This window comes from Leptosomus discolor, chromosome 7, assembly GCF_034619465.1.
Source record: "Leptosomus discolor isolate bLepDis1 chromosome 7, bLepDis1.hap2, whole genome shotgun sequence".
NCBI classification, from domain to species: Eukaryota; Metazoa; Chordata; class Aves; order Leptosomiformes; family Leptosomidae; genus Leptosomus; species Leptosomus discolor.
Window position 1 is genome coordinate 34,056,534 of NC_141397.1, and position 24,088 is coordinate 34,080,621.

The window sequence follows — 24,088 nt, forward strand, 5'->3', positions numbered from 1 at the left end:
GGCTGCAGTGCCTGGTAGTACCTGTTGCTCATGGTTATGTATGTGTGGTAATCTTCACACATTATCCTAATTTCCTCTTTCCTTTCCAAGCACTATGTCATCAACAAGCTATGTCTGGTCCTCCAAAGCTCAGTGTTTCACAGCCAGGAGGATGACTTGATCCTTATCTATCTATAGTTCAACAGGGTCCTCTCAGGCTGAAGTGTTTGTCTGATGCAGGTTGACCACGCCTACAATTCTCAGCAAAACAGGTCGCATTGTCAGGTAAAAACCCCAAACACACCAAATTGCTCATACCACTGAAGGTGTCACATCACTGCAATCAGTGACAGACTTTTTGATCCTTACCATGCTGCCAGCACAGGGAAGTGCCACCCTTACACCTGCTGCTCTGCTGCTACAGAACAGCATTCTTCAAGGATCTCATGAATGCTTGTAGTGCATCATGGAAGTGAAAGAATAAAAACCAAAGCCCTCTGTGAGCTTTATTTAAAATGTGACTTTTCTATTTCAAGATTGTCTGGTTTATCCAAATTGAACATTAAGGTGATCTCTTAGATAAATAAGGAGGCAGGCAGATCAGTAAGGCCACTTAGATTTCAATGGACTGGCTGATACGCCAGTAAACACCTCTCAATTTGCATCTGTTGTAGTTACATGCTCTGTTACTTTTCCTTGTTGAAAGGCTTGTTAAAAGGAATTTGAACAAAGCTCAACCCACCTGGCACTAGGTCCTTTGTGAAGATCTGCTGGTTGGGAAGAGCTATGGCTTAATGAAGCTAGTGGAGTTTTACCAGCTATCCTTTAGTTGTTAGACCATGAGACTGTAAAAGACCAAAACCAACTCAAAGCACAAAAGAAGAGCCAAAGCCCACATTAAAATACGTGACTAAAATCTACTGTCCAAAGGCATCAACAAAAGAAACATGAAATACTTCACATGGCAATGGAACATGAAACTGCCTGCCTTACTCAAAGCAGTACCGCCTTCAAGGGGTACATTCCATTTCCTGAGCACATTCAGCAGTTCAGAAACCAGTATTAGTGCAGCATCAGCACTTAACAGAGTTGTGAAGCTTCAGTTGGGTCACAGACTCTTTTGGGTGGTTTTTTTTTTTGAACAGGTGCCTAGGCTAAATGCATATTAGGCTGAATATGAAAAACAAAACAGCTCAAAGCTTGTGGCCTGATATTTAAAGCAATCAGTATAGGTGAGTAAATGGTCCTGCCTAGCTTTGATTTCTCTGACTTTACGGAAATTTGAGTTCCCATTTGCTTTTTTCTGAGGCCACCTTCTGCTGTATTTTCTTTTACTCTGCTTCTGTCATTCTAAGCAGCCATTTACCACACTGTATTGCAGAATAATTCTCCCCTATTGTAAGGCAAAACATACTGGATTTCTGGAAGGCTACTGAAACTTAGACAAAGCAAGCAGGAGGCCATTAACCAAGAGCAGGCTGACAAGGGTTTCACTATGAAAAAACAACCAGCTGTTCACAACATTCAGAAAATCAGGGGACTGACTTACTGATTGTGATAAGGGACAGGATTAAGTATAGCTTTATCTCCTTTACCCTTCTGTTAATCAAGTCACACACGGCTTGGGATTTGAACAAATAGCATTTCTGAAACTTCCACCTTTCTAGTGTTAAGGATTCATGGTAATTCACAGTGCAGATCTCTTCCTCTCTACCTGCAGAAATGAAGCCGGAGAATGGCCAAGTCCTTCCAGACTCAGACAGTCTCACCCAGCCTCTGCCAAGACATGACAGTTTAGATTTCATGGTCTGTACAGAGCTTGCCCATTCAGGAATGATGCAGAAAGCACTGCTGCAAAGCATCAGGTAACAGCACAGCAGCTTCATACAAAGCCAGCTGTTTGTGACCCAGAAAATCCAGTGCTATCATTAATATGACACCAGTCTGTGGCCTCAGAGCACGCACAGCCATGCCTAAGGGAACAGGCTTCAGTGCAGAGCAACCTCCAAAGTTGGAGGCAGGGTAAGAAGGGGAACCCTTCGTAGTTGGGAGCCCTTCCCTGACAAATGCACTGCAGCCATGCAGAGATTCCTGTGACACCTCCATACTTCAAGCTGCGTGGCTCTACTAGCTGAAGACCCAGAAAAAAAGATGGCAACCGAGGCAATACAGTACAGCATTTCTGTGCCTTTGGCCAGCGTTGCTCATAGATCCTCACTGCACTGAAAAAGGGAGTTTTGCAACTGAAGCCAAGTTGCTGAACAAATACAAGGCTCTGTACCAGTCTGACAAAGTGGATTACGTACTTGTTTGCACAGGGCTCAATGTACTCATAACCCCACATCAAGGGCCAAGCGTATAGACTGCAATACTCAATCCTCTGATCCATGCCCATTTCCAATGCAGCCTGCAAGAAAAGCGCCTTTTGGAGCATGGAGAGTTCGCAGTGGCTTCTCTTGCCTACCAAAAAAGCCAGGACACAAGTCTGACCCGCTACAGCTAATGGTATTTTCTGAAAATCCTTTATTCTTATTCACGTTCTACTTTTCAGAAGCCCTCTCCTCACATAGCTTCATGCACAAAAGGACAGATGAACTGTGTGTAGTCTCCAGCTCTGCAGCGCCTGGCTTGCTTGCTGCTAGCCAAATCTTGGGCCATACCCAGGCACCACCATAATTAAGAGTTTTGAAGTATAAAATTGTTTAGAGTAGAAACCAAGTAATAACCTCAACTGTAGAGAGACATGTCCCTCTATTGTTAACAATCTCTCCCAGTACTAAAAAAGTTAGCACTGACTGCAGTACCAAGATCTCGGGCCAGTATTTACTGTCACCTTTTATGTTCCACAAACACAGTCCAAAGAAACTCACTCCTCGAGGAGCACCAGCTGTGCTAGAGTTGCTGCTTACCTTAGTCCTTGCCCCCTCAGGGAAAGGAATTGGCCCTGAAGCAGTCTCAAGTCTGACTACTTAAAGATATACTACAGTTTATAGAAAAAACTGTTGTTGTCTAGAGGATGCATGTGTGGGAGACACATCAGGCCAGGCTCCTTGGAGCCTCCCCAGCAACTGTTATTACTACACAAATCAGTCCTGTGCGGAAACATGAACTGCAGGCTTTCTTCCACCTGGAACTATAATCAGAAATGATGTCCTATGCTCATGCAGCTGCGGCTAAGAGCAAGTGAAGGGAGCTTACTTGTTCTTCTGCACTTCATGCATTTTTTTTTTTCTTCTGTAAGAGGAGGAACACCAAGGCTAATCAGCAGCACTTAGATAATACTTTAATGGAGTTTAGGATGCATAGAAAAGCAACCTAATGCACCTGGAAGGGAAAAGCAAACATGCATAATGCTTTTAACAAATTCCAAAAGATGGTATGACCTGTTCCCTTTAAAAGGCATCAATCACAGTAATAACACTTTTCAGGTAGAGAGCTTTATCTCTCTACAGAGAGGTAACCAACCTGATGATACAGCCATCCCAGTGGGTTCTGGAGAAAGTAGACATGATGCTGATAGTGCACGCAGCAGGGGACAGGACACCAGAGCCAAGTGAAGCAGTTTGCCTTCCAGTATGACTTTGCTCAAAGCTGAGAGACAACAGTATCCTCATCTTGCTGGGAAGTGATCAAGATAAATGCATCAGTTATGAGGTGCAGATGCCAAGGTGTGTGGCACAGCCAAGGACTCAGAGGAAATGCGGCCAGATATCTCTAGTGTAAGGATCAAATCATCCTCTCTGCTGCTCACAACCTAAACCCATAACCCAGGCTAATGTTGCCTGCCTTTGCAGCTCAAGAAACAAAGTTAACAATACTACAACTAGTGCATTCCTCTTCCTTATTCAGCTCTGACTTCAGCACTGCTAATCCAGAACAAGATTCAGGTCTCTGAGCACAGCCCTGAAGTAAGTGTGTACCAGGCTGTCTCCACCTGTGGAAGCAAGGGAAAGGAAGACGGCAGGAGCACCATGCCAGCACAGCCCAGACACTCCCCTGGGCCTTGCGCCTTTTATTGCCGCAAGGGCTCCCAACAGGCTGGAGAAGTTGTTTTCAACCCAGAGTGGTCTCAGCTCCTGCTGGAAGGAAGAAGTCTACAAAAACAGTACAGCATTGACAATGACAGTGTTAGTAGGCTAGCACTTAGAGGCAAGAAACTCTTATGCTCAACTTTAACATTTATTGTCCCAGGAAGAACAGCACTTCAGCCCTGACTGTAGTCTTTGCCACCAGTAAGGGGCTTTTCATTCTCCCTTCTGCATGTTCTGTATTTATCCACACCCTCCTGTTGGTTAGACAATATCTGTTTTGAATAAATCCCTACAAGCCTGCAACTAGCTAACAAGCAGGAGCAGTTTAGTTCCCTGCAGTATTAAGCGAGATATTTGCTTAGGGATAGAAACTGAACTATGTTTAAGAACCAATCTCTGCACCTACTTCTTTGAAGGACTGAGTTGATGTCAACTGGCAGACAGGACATAACTTGCTGCTTGGCTTATATATACTTTCTAAAGCTGAAAATGTCACCTCTAACATAAGCTGGTGCTGAGCTAAGCCCGATCTCAGTCCTGTTGTCTGCACAAGACATTTATCACGTATTATGGCCTTTGAAGACTGTACAGAAAAGCTGCAAACAGAAATGGCAAAAGAAATGCACTTGGTAAGAGTCCTGTGGGTGAAATACTGCCTAAGCTTAACAGATTTCTGTACATTTAAGGACAGTAGAGAAAAAGTCCTCTAATACAAAGAGATGGGCAGTGCCAGGGCCTGAAGTGAACTATTACACTGCTGTAACAAAGCAGCAATTGAGATCCGATCCTAGTTGCTTAGCTCTTCCCACTTTTGCTGATAAACAACAGGAGCTGAATAGTGTTCAAGCACACTCCCAGCATGTGGAGGTATGATACTGTCCCCTTCGTTCATAATCTGCTGGTGAGCTTTGTTCCCTAACTTCAGCTAAGTTGTCAATTAAGACAAAGCCTTCGTGCAGTCTCACGCACCTCTGCAGTAATAATTGGATAGACATGCTTTACTGTGTAGGTTGTTAACAGTCAGTGAGGAACAGTCCCCTATTAAGGCAGCAGGGAGGCATATCCCTTCAACAGGGAGGCAAAGTGCCGTAGGAAAGGACAAGGCACCCCCTTGCAGGCCCTTTTGCATCCTCAGACTATACCTTAACAGCCACCTCCTGGACATGGGTTTCCTCTTGCTACACAGAAGACTGCACCTCCCCAGAAAAAAAAAAAGGTTGGGTGGTGGGTTTAGATATGCATACCCTCCAGGAAGTTGAAAAATAATGCAACAAGGAAATACTGAAGGAAGACTGACAATATCAGTCTTTCGCAAGACAGAAAACAGTGCTGCTAGGAGAAGCACTACCCGTATAATGAAACATGTATCAAAACTGCCTCAGTGACACTCAAGTCACACATGCTGCGGCATCACAGCTCTGAGAAGAGGCAGACAGTGCCTCTGGAGTATAAAGTCCACCACCCCAATGTAGCCCATAAATTTATGGACTTATCTAAACTGGGACATTCAGGATCAAAATCCACTTTTAATGAATGTACTCCCAAGTGGAGCACAGAGTAGCTGCAATCGTCCTTTGTACCTGCAGCAACTGCCACAGCAATAAAGTCCGTTACAAGGTCTCAGTCTGCTTTCCCAAAGAAGAATCACTACCAAACCTTCCTCCCTGCAAAAGGAAAGAGATGGTAACACATAGATTCGATACCAGAATCCTGGCATTACCACCCACTAGACGCTCTTTCTGCCACTGCAATTCATACTTGGGAATACTAAGTTATAAATGGGTCAATATGGACTAGTAAAGAGAGGTAAATTAGAAAAATCTGCTATTTTAGCATCACCCTCTCTACAGAGGGACACAGAGCAAAAGCAGACAGGTCTAGAGAATATCTAGTTAGCAAGTCAGTCTCTTATCTCAACAGGACTGAATAATTTGGCTACACTTCAGAAAACCTCCCTTCTTACCCTCAATGAATACAGTGATGTAGTCCCATGAATAGGTATACAGAAACAGAACAGAAGAGAGACGGGTTCAAAACACTGCTCCCCCAGTAACCATACCAACAAATAAGACAGAGAAATCTGTTTGGCAGAGGGATCTGGTTCTCTCTTTTTGGTAATATCTTTTAACTTAAAAACCAGCTGCATTCAAGTCAAACAATCAAGCTCAAGATAGTCACAAAAAATAAAGAATGTATTTTTCTCCAAAGATCAAAACCGTAACTAACGTAAGACATTTGTATCAGAGAAGTTCAGTGTCCAGAAAAACTCTTCTGACATAAAAAAAAAGATACTGCAACTGCTTTACTGCTCAAGAATTTCCTTGCTCAAACTGCTTAATTCTTCTCTCACGACGTTTTGTCAGTAACTTGCTTTTAACTACAATGTACAAACAATTTTTCTTCACCACCCTCACCTTATCTAAAGCTCTTCTTTTGTTCTGGAGAGTTTTGTCGCATGCTCCTCTATAAATTTGCTCAAATGCTCTAAATCTCTGTCCCCGCCTTCAAATTTAATAGGGTTGTTCTTCTTGTCCCTCGGAGCAAAGTAGATAGTGGGGAATCCCTCCACTTTGTAGCGGTCACTCGTCACATCGTTGGCAGTAGCATCCATCTTGGCTATGACTAGATTTTTCTCATTCTTGTATTTTTTGCCTAGCTCAGCATACACTGGTTCTAGTTTCTTGCAGTGTCCACACCACGGGGCATAGAACTCTATGAGAACATCGTTCTTTGGATCCATGACTATGGTATCAAAAGTTTTACCCACTACCACTTTCACAGGCCCTTTGTTATTTTTTGGCACTGGCTGGGACTTCACAATAGGCTTCAGTTTTCCTAGAAGGAAGAAAAACGCACACCACTGTTAGAATACAGGAAGAGCAGTCCTTACTGTCTTCCTCAGGAAAGGGCAGAACAACATCCTCCCACCAGGGAAAAGCATTGCACCAGGGAACGAACTTACCTCCACAGGAAACAGAGGCTAGTTTGCTGGTGACATTGTACCACAATAACCTTGTGAAACAGGGGCAACAATTTGTTTCATAATTCCCCATGAACTTTTCTCTCTCTTTTTATGGCTGTCCATCCACAATCTATCAGACAGCGATTCATTATACTAGTCCCAAATCTGAATGATCAGCTCACACTTCCAAGCTGCAAGAACATTTTAGGCTTGCCAAACCTGCCCCGTTTTAGAATATAGCTAGATGTCACAGCATAGTCCAAGCCACAAGCTTAATGAACTGAGATTACAAAAAAAAGGCAAGAAACATCCAAAAGCTTTAAGCCACAAAGCACTGTAAGGTTGGACGTACGACTATTGTAGCAACGAGACAGCAACAGTCTCAGGAAAAATCTTGGAAGGGGAAACAAAGCAAATGGCTTCGAGAACCCTATTTCAAAAACTCCACCTTTTTTGAATGCCTTCACAAATTGCCTGAGGACATCAGAGTCAAACTCTTCTGGCTCCATGGCATATTTCTTGCCACCTTCATCCAGAATGGCAACATTGACATCCTCTCCACTCTCAAGCAGGCCCAAATCTTTTATTTCAGAAGAATAATCTTCCTCATCAGAAACAGCAAACACATATTCAGGGAAGTCTTTGGCCACTTCCAGGACTTTGCCTCTCCAGTACTGTGTAGCTGAAAAACCAGAATACAACAGGATTAGTAATTTCTAGTTACTTACTGCTTGCTTCCTCCTGAAGCAAAGAAACAGTAATCTTAGCTAACTTACCAGCACGGTAGTCAAAACTAAAGTCTACAGAGTAATAGACCACCACTAGAGGACGCTTAGCATATCTTTTAGCATCATTGGAAGGCTTGCGATGACCAACGAGAGGCAAAGCATGTTTTAGCACATGCTCCTTAATCTCTGATCCATCTGCAGAGTCCTGCTTAAAAAAAAAATGGGGAAAAAGTTCAGACAAATGGATTTAAGCGGCATTTCTGTTACACACTACTGAAAACTAATATTGATGCATGCATGAATGAGAAAGAGGGGCACGTTATAAACAACGCTGCCACCATATTATTCAAATCCTTGAGTACTAAAGATAATTTAGTATTCTACCATTAAACTGGATACTGTAATGGTAAATTATTAGTTGAATATGTAGCCTCTGGGTTTATTTCCTAAAGCTTTCTCAAACAAAGCAATACAATTTCAAGGGACAAGTAAGTTGCCTGTGGCAAGGTACTGGCACAGGTTGCCCACAGAAGCTGTGTCTGGCCCCTCCCTGGCAGTGTTCAAGGCCAGGCTGGATGGGGCTGGGAGCGACCTGGTCTAGTGGAAGGTGTTCCTGCCCATGGCAGGGGAGCTGGAACTGGATGGTCTTCAAGGTCCCTTCCAACCCAAACCATTCTGATTCCAATACTTAGCAGAGTACTTCCAACAGGAAGGTGCCAACTGCTCATATATACAAAGAAAGAGAACCTTTAATCTGCGCACAAACTTTCTAGCTTTGAACCAGCTACTCACTTTAAGATCCAAAACGTGCATCTTGGCCTCGTGCTTTGACTGAAATTTTTCTGGCTGCATGACAACCAGTTTTCCTGGAGATGCCTTCAACAGTTTTGCAATCTCGTTGCTGAAGGTGTGGTGGAACTTGTAATCCTCTCTTAAACCATTAGCTGAAAAATTAAGGTCAGGGAGGAAGAAAAGTCATCAAGTGAACTGACAGCCTCTGACTGAAATCTTGAGACTGCACTGTAAGGAAACTCTCTTCCCATTCTCAGTGGGACATGGAACAACCCAGAGTCTCAGAGTGCGAAGCAGCATGTGAAAATACATACAATTGGAGTAGCACTATTTGAATGCTGTTCAACAGTCCATCTACTTGAGGGGTTATTCTACATAATCAAAAACCATGAACAGCTTCCAAAACATGTCCAGTGAATCAGCTATTTGTTAGTCTCCTGCCTCTTGGCTTCCACCCAAATAACAGAAAGTAGAGCTGGGAAGGAACTCACAAGGTCACCTAGTCAATCTATTTGTTTTGAGGCATTCTGGGAAACAGTTCTGTATCTTGCCATGCTGGAGCTCCTAATGCAGCCTGAAATGACAGCAGCCCCAGAAGCAGGCATAGCCAGGGGGAGAAGAATTGCCCACACTGCTCTCAAGGCTCTGGCGGAAACCAAGAGCGGCTGTGAACAGTTCAGTCATGCGAGACAGGGATTAATGGGATTGAGCTCCTCAAGTGCTTAGCCTCTTATATGTGCTGGCAAATACTGCTAACAGAACTGTCAGTGTGTCACATCAAAGGGTTTTTTTAAGAATAAACATTGCCAGGAATGGTCTTGCTAAACTGATCCAGAGGTGGATGAGGATTCTTTCTCCAGTCTCTGGAACTGTCAGACATGAAACAAGCAATAGCAGATGGCAAAGCCAGCAAGGCTTTAAGCCAAGAAGCCACGATTTGTTCGTAGGCTAGGAATTTTCCCTCCTCTCTATTCCGCATGTGTTGAGGAACAAAATACCAAGAGGAGGTATCTCCTCTGACTGGCTGATACTTTAGTTAGAGCCTCAAAAACTGGTGTAAGCTTTTTTCTTGAGTGCAAGTAGAAGATCATCCTTCAATCTCCTTCCTCTTGCTCCTCTCCAACCTCCCCCGCTATACTATGAGCAGAAACAAAGGATCTCTCCATGCCCAAAGTCCTTGGCAGAATCTCAACAAAACATCCATTTCATTAATATTTTAAAATGTTCTTCACCTGCTTCCTGATAGAGTTGATAGGCTTTGTCATTCTCTCCACTAAAGACTCCAATGATGATGACATCATCCCCATCCCTCAGAAATTCCTGTACCTGCTTGGTAGCCTGAATCTGTTTGGATGGAGGACCAGCCTGTTCAATCATGTAGTCGACAATACCTGCAAGACAAACATGTCCCCAAAAAGTGGCTTAGAACATTTATTTCCCACAGACTCCCTTCTTTCTGTGCAGCCTTCCCACAGTAACTAAAAGACCAAATAAGCAAGACCTCAGCTCAAGTTTTTAAAGCTGCAGCTCTGGATATTCTCTTTCAGGTTGGTTTCACAAAAGGTGGCCAAGCACAAGTTCCATGGATATCAGCTGATCTTTCAAGTAACCCTCCTTTCTGAAATTCCAGACCCTTCACGGTCTCCTGACCCTGCTACAAGCTAAATTTCTACTTGGACAGTCTTAAGTCTTCCCTCTTATTAAAACCTAACATTGAGCACTTTGCCAGCCCTTATGGTGCATTCCAGTGCACCTGAAGGCTGCTCATTTACTCATATTGCCACTGCTTCACCGTGTCTATTTATCTTACTTTCTATTAAAAGGACTTCATAGTACCACCGTAAGATGTTATAAAGATTAGAGACAAATGGATACTGCTGGCCTATGTAGGTATGAGAGCAGTTTTTCAGGTTTACCCAACAACCAATGCTAGGACGTTAACAAGTCTGCAACTCCTATAGATACGTCAAAGCATTTGTGGTAAGCCCTCAGAAAACAAGAAAAAGCAGAAGGTGCAATACCATATTTTTCCCTTGGACCATTGTAGTCATAAGGTTTGCCCCTGCGGAAGATCTTCAGAGTTGGGTAGCCAGAAACATCAAACTTCTTTGCAAGCTCAGTTTCAGCAATGGCATCGACTTTAGCCAGGGGAATAGGAGGTGTGTGCTTGCTGAGCTCCTGGGCAGCCTTCTCATATTCTGGAGCAAGCCTTTTGCAGTGTCCACACCTAGGGAAGGAGAGTAGAGGGCAGTTTTTACAAGCCACAAGTCCTGCTAGGTACTTTCTACCTCTGAAGTGGAAGAGTTAAGGCTGCCAGAACAGAGAAAGTAGAAATGGCAGTAATCAATCCATGGAGGACACTTTAGTCTAGGAAGACTTGTCTCTCCAACCTGAAGCTAGCGTCTATGTCCGGCCCCACATCACTACAGGCAGCTTCATTTTTAGAGGTCATTTTGAAATTAAGGACCAACTCACATTGGTTTTCAGTATCTCTCAAGGTGTTCCCAAATTAGTAAATTTGGGAAATCTTCAGTGAAATTTTGGAGGCCACCCCTTGCTGAGACACAGATCCAGTCTAGTCTTCAAGTGATTTGTGACGTGATAGATTCGAACTAAGGTACACAAGAGCTACACACACCAGCACAAGGCAAGCCTCTTCTAAAGAGGCATAACAACAGAAAGCAGGTTTGCCAAGTGTGTTCAGGCCAGCTGTCCTAACAAAGTATAGGTGACTGCCTTTTTGCTTACCACGGAGCATAGAACTCCACCAGGATTATGTCAGCACCATTCACAGTGTCGTCAAAGTTATCCTGGGTCAGTATCAGGGTCGCTTCTGGTGGAGGGGTCCAACTGGGGTCAGAAACCTCCTTGACTTTGGCCACAATTTCTGAAATACAGTTCAATACCTCAATTAGCAAGTTTGCGTTATCATACCAGAGTACATCAAATGCAAGAGTTTCTATCAAGAATTTAAAATCCGCATGGGAAGCATGGTCATGGACCAACACAGTCAAGCTCACACGAGAACACCTTCTTAATGAAGCTCCTTTATGCTTTACTTCATTGTTGGTACTGCCAAGAAGGTCTTTAATATTCTCTTCACCCCACAGAGCATCTTATTTATGCAAAGCACAGATCTGTACTTTGCAGCACTGTAGCACATTAATTGCATCTCAAAACAGACAGAAAAGGTAGTTTTCCCCCTCTGACTGAAGTTGGATACATTCATTAAGCAAGAAACAAGTGGTCTTATATACAGTAAATATACAGACCAGATGTTTCTTATTAGCTGATGCTTCAGCAAGCATGAGATTACCTCCTCTTGTAGTCAAATCCTATTTCGAGAAACCTTCCACCAGTAACAGCACTACCTGCAGAACTGTCCTCTAGCATGCAGCCAATTGAGAAGACAAGCAAAATTTCAGCCTTCATAATATCATTCTGCTTGAGTAACTTGAGATCCAAGTCCTTCCAAATAGTGGCATTAAGAAGCAAGAGCATACACTTCCTTGCTTTGTTACAGAGAAGTGCAAAGGACTGGTGCTCACCATCTTCCGTCCGAGAACCATCATAGTCAACAGGCTGGCCTTTTTTCAGGATTTTGATGGTTGGGTAGCCACTGACATCAAAACGACTTGCCAGTGAAGCGGCTGTGGTAGCATCTATTTTGGCAACTGGAATAGGAGGGTCATTTTCCTTCAGAGTTTTGGCTATCTTTTCATATTCAGGAGCAAACTGCTTGCAATGCCCACACCTGTCAGAGGAAGACACAAGTAGATACATAAATGCACAACAGCATAAGCATGTTTGTCTTGCTACATTTTCAGATGATGGAGACATACAGAGTAACTGTAACTAATGTGCTGTTTGTCCAGATTCCAATCTCTTTGGTTTTTTTGTGTTCCCCCCCTTCATTTGAAAGGCACCACATTTCCAAACATTTTCTCAAGCCATCATAAAAAAAATTAACAATTGCTTTCACAACAGAATTGCAAACCTTGTACTATGCTTATCCTTCCTCCCCACCATGTTTCCCCCCCAATATGGTGTCACTCAGACTTCAGCTTCTCCCTAATCCAGGTTCATCTCCTCTGTCGAGCACCCTAAACTGAACTAAAAAGAAAAACCAACCAGCAGTAAAGCTGGCCTAATAAAATCTCACACCCACCACAGCATCGCAGTATCACTGTAAGAAGTGCTGAATATAGCTTGACAAACTGAAGATGAAACCAGGAAAACAAAGGAAAAACAAACAAACAAACAAAAGAGGAAAAGTAGCATGTAGCAACCAGCCTGTACTCTGTAGCCTCTCAATTGGCAGTAAAGGAGTAGGGAAAAAAAAAAAAAAAAGGTGCTCAGTCTGTGATGACCACACATCCTTCTGCTTGGCTAAATTTAGCTTCATGTTCAGTTTTCATGCAGGCAAGCTACAGCTACAGAAATAGTACCTACAGCCAAGCAGGGATGGGATTCTCTGCAGTAAGAGCGGCCCTAGTTAAAATGTAACTCCACCTCAAGCAAGATCATATTCTCCCCTCTACTCAAAGTCTAGAGAAGGACAAACAGGTAAGTTGTCTTTGAATCACTAAGTAACAAAGGAAAAGACATTCTGGCTGCAACACTAACTCAGCAAATACATCCTGCTCTTGTTTTCCCCCACTAACCATCCCTATTATTATGGACATAAGAATGCAGGAGAAGATGCATTCTGGCCTAAATTCTTTGTCTCCGTTACAGGTAGGTGAATCCATTGTAGCTCCCCCGAGTGCACTACTGTTACTGTGTACCCTGGCACTGTTTAAATTGATAATACGAACAAGCTATGTCCTCACACCACACCCTCCCGGCAAGGTCAGAGATTCGAATTTGAGAAGGAAAACCTTCTAGCAACACCCCTACTAGGGAAGTCTCCTCCCTTTTTCCATCTAGATGAGCAAGTGTACAAGTTCTCAGTGGGCCAGCACAAGGACACCACAGCAGGCTGACAGACCACATTGCATGACTTTTCTGGGGCTCACTGGGACTGTTTCTGTTCTCTGACAGGCACAGAGCAGAGATGGAACCAAAGCCATACTTCCCTTGGCCTGGGATCCCTCAGCATGACCCACATCTGTGGAAAAAGAGCAAGCTGTTGTCTGTCACATGGTACAGGGGCAGGGGCAAGGGCACCTCCACACCACCATGGTCTCCTATCCTGGACTATGGCAGAGTCCAGTGCTTCTCCCGCAAGTGACTCCCACATCACCTTTAAGTTGCAACCCAAGCTCACTTTTTAGGAGTGTGTCCTGTCAGAGAAGCCCCCGACAGCCAACCCATCCTGCACCTGAGGAGGTACCACAGCCTGTGAACCCACCATGGCGCGTAGAACTCCAGCAGCACAGTGTCCTTGTCTGCAGTAAAGGTGTCAAAGTTCGCATCGTTCAAGACTAATACACCATTTTCTTCTTTAACTTCATCATCGTCATCGTCGTCATCATCTTCATCATCACTGTCATCATCAGCTTCTTTTGTAACAGATTCTGGAAAATCAAAATTGCAATACGGATTAGATCGTGTCGAGTCTGACATTAAAATAACACTGCCAGGTTAAAGGTATATATAAAGAAAAGTACCAACACAGGTTAGCTGCTGCTCCACACATGACCACAGCTACGCTGCCCTGTGAAGAGCTTGGACCTGGATGTTTGACCACTTCATTTTCGTCCACACTACGCTAGCCAAGAATATCAGTATTTCAGTAAAGTGTCAACGTGTGTTCTGCACTTTGTGACAAATTAACAAAATGGAAACAACAAGAATTAATGTCACCTATGTGAAAGCCCCTAGCAAGAGACGTTGGGTATCTTGTTGAAGTGCAGGAAGAGACACATTTTATTGGGCAAGAATATACCTGAATTCAAGCAGAAGCCCTCTATCAAGCAGCAAAACAGCTGTCTTTCAAGCACAGCAGCTTGTGGTTGGAAAAATTAGGTTTCTTGTACCAAAAAAGCAGATGTTATTTGTCCCTAATGCTTCCCTTGTACCCTTACTGCTCCTAGGACACCACAGGCCATGCTCTGCCTGTCTGTAGGTCTAATAAACAGACAGGCTTGCTATGAACTCAAATGACATCATTTCACTGCTACCAAGGTGGATGAGAGGCAGTGCTTCAAAGTCATCCTTCTGTTCCTGACTGCTCAATCCCACTCCTGCCACCTCAATATATCTTGCTTTCTTTCAGTGACAGCAATGTTTCAGGTCTGCAATTCATTGCAGAGGCTTTCCCCTCACAGGAGCATCACTCTGCTCTGGATCAGCACCAGGCTGCAGAGCGAGCGTAAAATCAAATAAACGCAACAACTGTGAAAACCCACTCCTATGCACTTGGCAACTGCAAGGTACTCTTCTAAAATAAATGAAGTGAAAACTTCTTTCAAACAACTTTTGGGGAGGCCTTTGATTTAAGGAGACCAAAACTGCTGCTTCAGAATAGGTCTTTCGAGGAGAAAGATTTGTTAAATTACTGAAGCAAAGTTAGCACATGAAATCTGAAGCCAGGACATTTCAACTGGTACAACCTATGTTGGCTTGGAATTTGAGATGGTTTCCTTAATATTTAATCCTTCACATATTACTTTAAACTTTTTTTTTCCAATTGCTATCATTCAAGGCAAGTAGACCTTCTGGAATGACTTTAAAGGAATTTCAGTCACAGAACAAGTAATGGAAATACCTCATCCCAAACAAAAATGGTACGAGAATGAAAGCTATGGCCCCTTCAACCACTGGAGTCCCAGGATCGGCAGGGGGTGCGGAGGAGGAAGAAAAAGGTTAAGGTTTCTTGTTCAAAACTACTCTCTATTTAACTTTATTTGGCTTTTGACTAAGCTGACAGGGGTTACTGCAGTAGGAGAGAAAATTATGTACAAGTTACTTATTCAGGACAAGAATTCTGAAATTACTCTGATTTCACCTGGAATTTGCAAGTTAAGAATGATAAATATGGAGTATCCACATATAAAAAGTGAAAAAACAAACCCCACTATTCTCAGACCAAGAGCAGGGCACAGGAACAAGCTCACTGTGGACAAAATTATGCCAATAAAATTGCAACAGCTATTTTTCTGTCAGAAAAAAGGTATTAAAAAACCCAGCAAGCCTATATGCTCTCAGAAAACAATATGCGCTCCTGGAGAAAATGTGTTCATTTTAATTAGAACCTGTCTTTATACACCACCAAATTATTAAAGCTTCTCATGAGGGAAGAGATCACAGGAGATCATTTATCACACAATAGTAGTCACCTGGATTAAGTTTCTTTAACAACTACTACTGTTTCATCTGATCTGTGAAGCAGCTAAAAGCACTGTTTGCAAGTCAACAATGCCTCCCCTGTTGCTGCCTCTGAGCACCTCCAGTGAAAGGGCCAAACTGCCAGATACCCTTGAAGTGAATCTACAGCAGTCATGTACCTACAGCACTGCCCTGAGGAAAAAACTAGTTTTCAGGGGGGTTTAGCAGTCAAAACTTCTGCTTATCTGAGTGCCCAGCAGTTCCAAGGGCTATGTTTAACAGCAGGGCATTCACAGTTGGTCTGTGCCCGAATTCCCAGTGAGTTGTGCAATTCCCCTTGCTTTTTCAAGCAAATACTTTCAGATTTCATTTTTCCTGACAAAAAGGAATTTGAGCTAAACTAGTCAGCCAATTCTGCTCACACAGCTCTGGAACTAACCACCAGATTGTGACTCTCACTCCTGGTTACACTGCTAACTCCTTCCCCCTACCAGGGGAAAAAGACCACCACAGCTGGTGTGGCATGGTTTAGAAAGCTGAGAACAAAGCATTACCTACAAAAACGTCCTGCCCAAGTGGAAAATGTTGCCACAGACCTAACGTGCACCACTGACACCATTTTGTACCTTTCTATGCAAGTGTCTGTAGAGCCTGCCAACATAATGCTTCCTTGATGGTGACACCTTGTCATGGGCATCGCACACACCCACTTCCTCCTCAGAGGCAGGACAGTGGCGCCTAAGAGCAGGACTCCAGCTTTTCCCAGCTGGCTTAAGGAGAGCATGCATTTCCAGAAAAAAAAAGTTAGCCACACTATAAATTGGTCCTTAGGAGTGCAAACTCACCCTCTAGTCTCCAGCTTCACTGACACCTAAGGTTATTGTAGCCACCTCTAACGTCGCCTTCAGTGTTGGAACTGAAAGACCTGCTCCAAGGACCTGACCGAGCATGGGAGAAGCAAACAGGACTTTCTTCATTAAGAGCAAGAAACTGTCCTCTGAACTAATGATTTACAATTTGAAGAGAACAGACACAGAATGAGTCTAACTGTGATACTTGAAATGGCAGAAGTAGCTAATAAACTTTTGCATATGACAGCTCACAAAAATAAAATAGCTGCCCCCAAACTGAAGTGGCTTTATTTCTTAAATCTACTGGCAAAGCAGGTGGACAAACAAACAAGTGACCGCTGTACCTAAAACCTGCCCTCCAGCAAAACGTGGACCACTCCCTTTCACTCCAACAAAGCATTTCCACAAATTTCAACACATTACTATGCAAGTCAAACCACGATGATGGCAGTGCTCATTTTAAGGCTTCAGGCACATGATGCTGGCTGGCCGGCCTTCTGCAGGATGACAGCTACTCGGACAGTAATTAATTCTTACAGTAACTTTGCTGAACTTTCAGCATTTATTGGAAGTCTGGCCTAGTAACTTTTCCTTAAGTAGGGCGAATGCTGTATAAAAAAGCTGCACCCAGACATCGATGACTTCAATTTCTGCCTGAAAGTCTCCTTCTGAGGAGGGCACTGCAGCATCTGTTCCCCAGACAGATGAGCTCAGTTTTCAGACTCATAATCTGTTGCCGCGGCATTCCAAAGCCTTTTTATGAAAGCCTCTTCCTCAATCTTTTCTGTACTGGATCCTCTACACGATCCCTCCTTCTCCTTCATCAGGACGCAAAGGGCGCAATGGTCACAACCCAGGTTAACCTTGCTGCGCACGTATGCGCCTGATTGCCCTAGTCAAACTTCACTTCCAAAACCGTACGGTGCAAGAAGCCTCATTTCATCTGAGTTTTTCAGCTCCTGCACAACCAATTGATGTAAGGCTACTTGCTTGTTGCAAAGTAAATTTATTCCACTTCATACATGTTTGCATTTCAAGGGTAAAAATGGAAATCCTTAACCACAGGCACTTTTAAAGCAAAAGCTTGGTAAAGCCTAGTTCATGATTTACACACAATTTTGAGATACACAATAGAAAATTATTCAAGTTGTACAACAGATTAGCATAAAAGCCTGGCCCAGGAGAAGCTGAGCTACCGTCATCAGGCCCAGGACACTGGCTTCGCTGTCACATCATAGGTGCTCCGTCAGTTGTTGGCAGCAGGGGAAAATCAGCACTAGGCTTTGTCACACACTACAAAGCAATGATAACCAAGCGTTCTAGCTAAAAGCAGAGAAAGAGACATAATGCAGATTCTTCCTGTGAAGCCTTTTTTAATTCCAAGATGAAATACATGTATCGTCTTTCTGCAGATGCTAGATCCTTATCCTACAGATCGTACAGTTGGTCACACCAAAAGGTACCTGACATAAACGCATTTCTTCAAGTCCAGTGCCTGTTGGCTGAGCAAAAATTTGCAGGACAGGAGTTCAGGAGGTCAGCCACGATCCAGTCTCCCTGAACGCCCTCTATTACTTACCATACAGCAGAGTTAATGTAGGAAGTATGAAAGATGGAGGATTTCACAAAATCCACGTGAAAGACACTTAAAAACAAAAAAGACGCACCTTCAAATGCCTGCCTCCTATGCACAGGTGCTAAACTTAATCACAGAATGTCAGGGGTTAGGAGGGACCTCTGGAAATCATCTAGTCCACCCCCTCCTCCGCTGAAGCAGGGTCACCTACAGCAGGTCACATAGGACTGTGTCCAGGTGGGTTTTGAATATCTCCAGAGGAGACTTCACGACCTCCCTGGGCAGCCTGTTCCAGTGCTCTGTCACCCTCAGAGTAAAGAAGTTCCTCCTCATGTTCAGGTGGAACCTCCTATGTTCAAGTTTGCGCCCAAAAATAAATCAGCACAGCTTTGTTCCAGCCAATTTTGGAAAGGAGAGGTCACGCATCAGTGACATTCAAAGACAATGGGAAGAAACACCAAGAAAGTAGCGACACACGGGCTGCCCTCTGGGAAAAATGAACCATCGGTTCGAAACACAAGAAACGCTCCGATCCCCTGAACCAAGGGGCAAGGAAGCGTGCTCCATCGGATAACGAAATCGCAAGTTTACCAGTAATTTAAGAGTCAGTAATTGCCACCACGGCTAATTACTGGCTTTTAATTCCCTGCTTAGAAGACGCGAGGCAGAGCCGCCACACGGCAGAGGTGAAGCGGCCAGTGTTGTGCCAAGCAGGGGGACCGGACTAGGCGATCTCCAGAGGCCCCTTCCGACCCCTGCCGTCCCACGAAGAGGGCTCCCAGCAGCTTCACCGGGGGGGGGAGGTCATCGCCCTCCCTCCGCCGCCTCGGCCCAGAGGCCTGCGGGGAGCAGCCGGCCGTGGCCCACCAGCACGGCCCAGCCCCCGCGGCGCCTCGCAGGGCGCGGGCTCCCCTCGGCGCCCAGCGCCGGCGCCGCGCACCCGGCACCCGGGACCCGCGGGGGGCGGCTCGGTGGAGCCGGGCCGCGACTAGCGGCGGCCGAGGTACCCAGGCGCCGAACGGTCTCCGCCGCCTGCCCATTCCCCACCTTCCCCCGCGCCCTTCCCTTCCGCACTCACCTCCGTCGCCGTCGTCCTCCTCGGCCGCTGCACCCCGCGCCAGGACGGCGACCTGGGCCAGCCCGAGCAGCACCACCAGCACCCACAGCCCGCTCGGCCTCATCCCGCCGCCGTTCCTCAACGCGCTCCGCTCCGGCCCGCCTCGTTCCACGCCGCGTTTTCTGATTGGCTGCAGCCTTGCGACGGCGGCCGGCGCGGTCGCCAATCGCCTGGCGCGCTCCTCCGGAGCGGCTCCCCCGCGCAAGACCCGGTCGCGTGTCGCGAGGGGCTCGAGCGCGGCGCTCCCAGCAGCCCCGGCCCCCAGAAGCAGCTACTACACCGCGGCGGGGGAAGAGCGCGACCGACCAGAGCGGAGCACTGCGCGCGCCTCCCTGCGTAAAACTAGACGCCTCCTCTGAGGTGCCTCTCCCCCATTGGCTGTTGGGGCGCCACCAACCGCCGGCTGCCACGCGTTGCGGGCGCAGCCGCTCTGGGAGCGGGGGGCGGTGGCGAGGAGGGAGGGAGGCGGGGCTCCCGTCCCCGCCCCCAAGGGCGGGAAGCCGCATCGCCCTTCGGGATTGGCAGGGCTGGGGAGGGGGTGGGGGCAGCCTTTGAGGGCAGCCTGTGAGGGCGCGCCGCGTGCGCGGGTGGGGCGGTGCTTCCTCCGCGGGGGCGGGGCGAGGCCGGGGCCGGGGCCGCGTTCCCTCAGGCGGCCGGTGAGCGCCCAGGGTTGATCGGTTGCTGCTGTCGCCGCTGGCCGAGGCCCCAGAGTTGTCCTTGCCGTTTGCGTAACTTCCCGCCGTATAGCTGAAGCGTTCGCCGGTGCCGCCGCGCCTGGGGGCTTTCGTAGGGCCCCCCGCAGGGCTCGGGGGGGGAACGGGCGCAGGAGACCCGGCTGTAGCGCCGCGGTTAACGGCTGTAAGCGAAGGGTTGGAGGCCTTGGGCAGGGTCCAGGCGTGCGCTGCTGCCGGCCTCGGTGCCTTACACTGAACTTGCGGTGAAGCGGGAGTCGCTGGCTTGGCTGCAGGAGAGCAGTCTGTCGCCCAGTCGGGTTTTTCCAAGTGTGTTGGCCTCCTGCTCGTCCACAAACCCCCAAGTAGGTCTTGGGCTGACTGGTTCTGCCCCTTTCCCCTACACAACATAGCTATGACACTTTGTGTTTTGGTAGTAATTGCATTTGTCTCATTTGGTTGCTGGTAGTGGCTGTAGAGAGCTACACCAGCGTGGTTCCTAGCAGTCGTTGTTCACATGCTTGTCTGGTGAACACCTAACAGGGTAGTGCTAAAGCCTGGGCTTCTGCTGCTCACATTGACAGTTTGGCTGGATATTGGACAAATTGCAGCTGTTCATAGGGTCATTGTCAGGGATTGAGGCTGGGCCAGCCGCTAACAAATGACAGAGCCTCTCTATTAACCCCTCTGCCCTTCCAAAAGGGGAAAGGAGAGAGGGAATAAGGGAGAGAGACTTTACAGTTTGGAAAAGAAAACTAAAACAGCTTTAATGAAACAATAAAAGAATAAGGAAAAACTGAAATACATACAATATGTACAAAAGTATACAAATACATACAAAACCAATACTGAACCCAACTCACCTCACCCTTATGACGAACACGTCACCACCGACGCTGCAGGGCTGGTACTGGGGCAGTCCCAGGCTAGACTTGGCAGCAGACAGGGACGGGATGCAGGAGCTGGCCTCAGGCACTGGATTCAGGGATGCACGGATCGGGATCGATGACAGAAGAACAGACAGAGTCCTCCTCAGATGTCGGCCATCGAAGAAGAGAGAGAGAGACCCTCGTGATCCCTCAGCTTTATACTGAATATGACATGTATGGGATGGAATACTCTGTTGGTCAGGTTTGGGTCACCCGTCCGGTTCGCTCCCCCCTGCAGGTGCGACCTTTTACGTGCTTGCGACCCTTTTCACTCCTGGCACCCCAACACGCAGTACAAGATTCAGCAGTGACCTTGGTTGCTATAAGAACAAGTATAAGCAAGGGCCTCTCTGCATCCCATTCCTGGGTACGAACTATAAACATCAGGCCTTATCACTGCTAGAAGCAGTCACTGTCTGGAAAAACATGCTGCTGTTTTAGAAAGTGCTGTTAGTTAGAAGAGACTTAACTGAAAAGTAAAAGCACTAAACCAGAATTAGTTCTGGTTTAGCCCAAACCAGGAGTGTCATGAAACAGTTATTTTGTTTTTAACAACATTTCTGAACCTTGAATAGTTTTTCCAGACTTGAATAAAGTACTGTTGAATTCAGTGCATGGTGTTCATGCTCTAAAGTGGTAGCAGTAGCTCTTGATAAGCAAATATATTCAAGACCTTGAAGTGCAAGCTTAAAATATGAAAACCATGATTTTAGGGGACTGAGAACACATTGTGTTGCTCTGAAAGACTATCGATGCATCTAGGTTGCCGTTAGGCATTTGTCAGCGTAGCAAATAGGTTGGAAAAAGGCATTAAAAACTGCCTTGGTCAACATTTGTAAGTAACAGAAGGGGAGTCAGTCCCTTCCCTCAACTCAGCTGCCAGACAAGTTACTTTGAAAATGCAGTGGCTGATCCAGAAGCAATTTTTCCACTTACCTGTGTACTGCTACAGACAAGTGGCGTCTGTTGCGAGACCTGATCTGAACCAGCTTAAAGCTGTTTTGATATCAGTATAAAAAAAAAAAAACAAACACCACCACCAGAATGTGTTTTGATGATTAGTTTAATTAACACAGATATTTAGTAATATGATGATAGCACATAATCAGATTTGACATGGGGAAAATTAGGAGTATGAAAGTTTTTTATTTAGAATGTTTACTGCTTGGTTAACACAACCCTTTTGGTTTGAATAGTGTGTTGGTGTGTGAAATATTTACTGCCTTCCTCATCAGAGTTTGAAGAGTGGCAATTGTAATCCATTTTATTCTGACTTAGTTTGGAGATTATCTGGCTGACAGTGACCTGCCAAGGTAGAGAGAGGAGTTCTGTCAGGCCCAGTACAATTGTCTAGGCCATTTGAAAATGGGTGGAAAAAGGTTGCAGAAAAAATAGGCATGTAAAATGGGGAAGTGGTGTGAGTATTGCTTCTGTCTGTTGGAATGTGAAATACAGGATTAAATAGTTTTTCTTTTGTGATGGCTAAGTTTTATGGTTATTGTGGTTTATGTCTATACAAGTTAACCAGGTTGAAGAATGAGATCAGTAGATTTGCTAGGCAAAGGTGTCAAACACCAACCTCCAGCCAGACAGCAAAAAGGAAGTACAAACAGTACAAATACAGGGTTTTTTTGTTGTTGGTTTTTGTTTGTTGGTTTTTTTTTATTATTTGTTTGAACTGCAGGAGGAAAGCCTGCAAGATGGAACCCCTATAACACCTATTCAGCCAAGGACAGCCTGATCGTTTGGCTGAGAGATTTGCTAAGTTGCAGGTTAGTCATGTGGGTACTTATAGTATTGGTAGCCTAGATCTTAGCCACGTCCCCCTAGACAAACAGGACCCTGGCAAAGGACCATAGTGTGGTCTGTCTTCCTAGTCTGGGGTACAACAGGATAGCACAGGAATTCATAAATAGCACACTGAGCTGAAGTGTAATTCATCGTAGAGCAGCTGGAGCGTAAGTTCAGTGCAATTATGAAGGACACCGGTCACTGGAAAGAGTGTGCTAGCTGTGCAACTTTTCCTCAGGAACACGCAGATGATCATCACCCTTAAATAGACTTTTCTCCAGGAACACTTGGTAAGTGTCTTTCTTGTTGGTTTAAGTTGCCAGTGGCTACCTTAAAGTCTTCACAGGTTGCACCTGCGTTTTCCAGCACCATTAAGTGGTGGATTGTGGAAATACCTCTTTGTACCATACTGTCATTTTCTCGTTCAAAAGGTGGCCTAGACGCTCGTCATCTTCTGTACATCATTCTGCAAATTCTCTGGGGTGCAGTCATTGATCTTTGAAGAGGCATATTCAGCAGTGAATGTCAAAGAAGCAGCAGCCAGTGTTCCCTCACGAAAATAATGAAAATTGCAAGGTATGCCAGACTAAGCTGCATTAGTCTAACTTCTGCTATTAAGTTATATTACAGTCTCAAAAGTAGCTTTGAACCTACTTGGCCTTTCACAGCCTGATATTCTCGAGTGTAGCTGTAAGGATTCTGAGCAATTCTAATGGTCTCACATATGTGGTAGCTGCTTTAATTTAGTGTAATCCTTAATATCACAGAGTGATACTGACTGGATGCTGACTAATATTGTCTGAATAGAGGTGCTGCAAATTAATTTACTATTTTTAAATATACATTTTGTGTCTGGGTGCTATAGTAAGTTCCTGATGGTGCTTAAAGGGTTGGAAATTCATTTTAATAGGATGTGTGCGGCCACACCACCATGCCAGTTAACAAAGGTGTTGGATCCTGTGGCACAGCATTTTCAGTAGGAGCGTGTGACAGACCACTTTATCTTTCCAGGATTTTTTTTTTTTTTTAGTAGAGTACTTGTTCCATACAGCTTGAGCTGATGGTGCTCTTGATGCCACCCACTGGCAATCTAAAATATGGCATTGCAACATGTGCACAGTTCTGGGTAATTTTGGGGGAATGCTTTCAAAACTTGTTTTCTATAAAAAACTGTTCAGTTGCAAAACCTCTCTTTCATGTGATCTGCCAGTTTTAAGCTGTCACAGCGTCACACAGGTGTTTTGAATGATTTTCCTGGTAGTTTTCTTGTGAACCTCTTACCTTTTTTGCATAATAGCTAAACTTTGACAGCAAATGATGTTGAGTTGCCTTGCATATAATCATCACATAAATCACTTCAGTGACTCTCGGAACAATGCTTAAAATATC

At 45.3% G+C, this 24,088-nt stretch overlaps 1 protein-coding gene across 2 annotated transcripts; it reads right to left on the minus strand.

Annotated features, from left to right (window-relative positions):
* Nucleotides 1–6,175: 6,175 nt before the first annotated feature.
* PDIA4 (protein disulfide isomerase family A member 4) lies at nucleotides 6,176–19,372 on the minus strand. Of its 2 annotated transcripts, none has more exons than XM_086467998.1 (10): nucleotides 19,270–19,372; nucleotides 13,846–14,011; nucleotides 12,041–12,246; nucleotides 11,241–11,379; nucleotides 10,514–10,719; nucleotides 9,725–9,883; nucleotides 8,493–8,644; nucleotides 7,749–7,905; nucleotides 7,421–7,654; nucleotides 6,176–6,845 (listed from the first exon to the last, which is right to left on the minus strand). In XM_086467998.1, the coding sequence occupies exons 1-10, from the start codon at nucleotides 19,370–19,372 to the stop codon at nucleotides 6,430–6,432; spliced, it is 1,938 nt and encodes a 645-aa protein (XP_086324124.1). In that variant the 3' UTR covers nucleotides 6,176–6,429. The 2 variants fall into 2 exon arrangements, with proteins under 2 accessions (XP_086324124.1, XP_086324123.1); XM_086467997.1 differs by having other exon boundaries at nucleotides 7,749–7,908.
* Nucleotides 19,373–24,088: the final 4,716 nt, after the last annotated feature.

Bases quoted from the DNA above. Each gene is read 5' to 3' on its own strand.
- PDIA4 (XM_086467997.1), bottom strand. From the start codon at position 19,372: ATGAGGCCGAGCGGGCTGTGGGTGCTGGTGGTGCTGCTCGGGCTGGCC. The intron at 11,380-12,040 runs GTGAGCACCAGT...ACTGTATTTCAG, and splicing joins TGGTTCTCGGACGGAAGATG to AAATTGTGGCCAAAGTCAAG. The intron at 7,909-8,492 runs GTGAGTAGCTGG...TTTTTTTTTAAG, and splicing joins TGCACGTTTTGGATCTTAAA to CAGGACTCTGCAGATGGATC.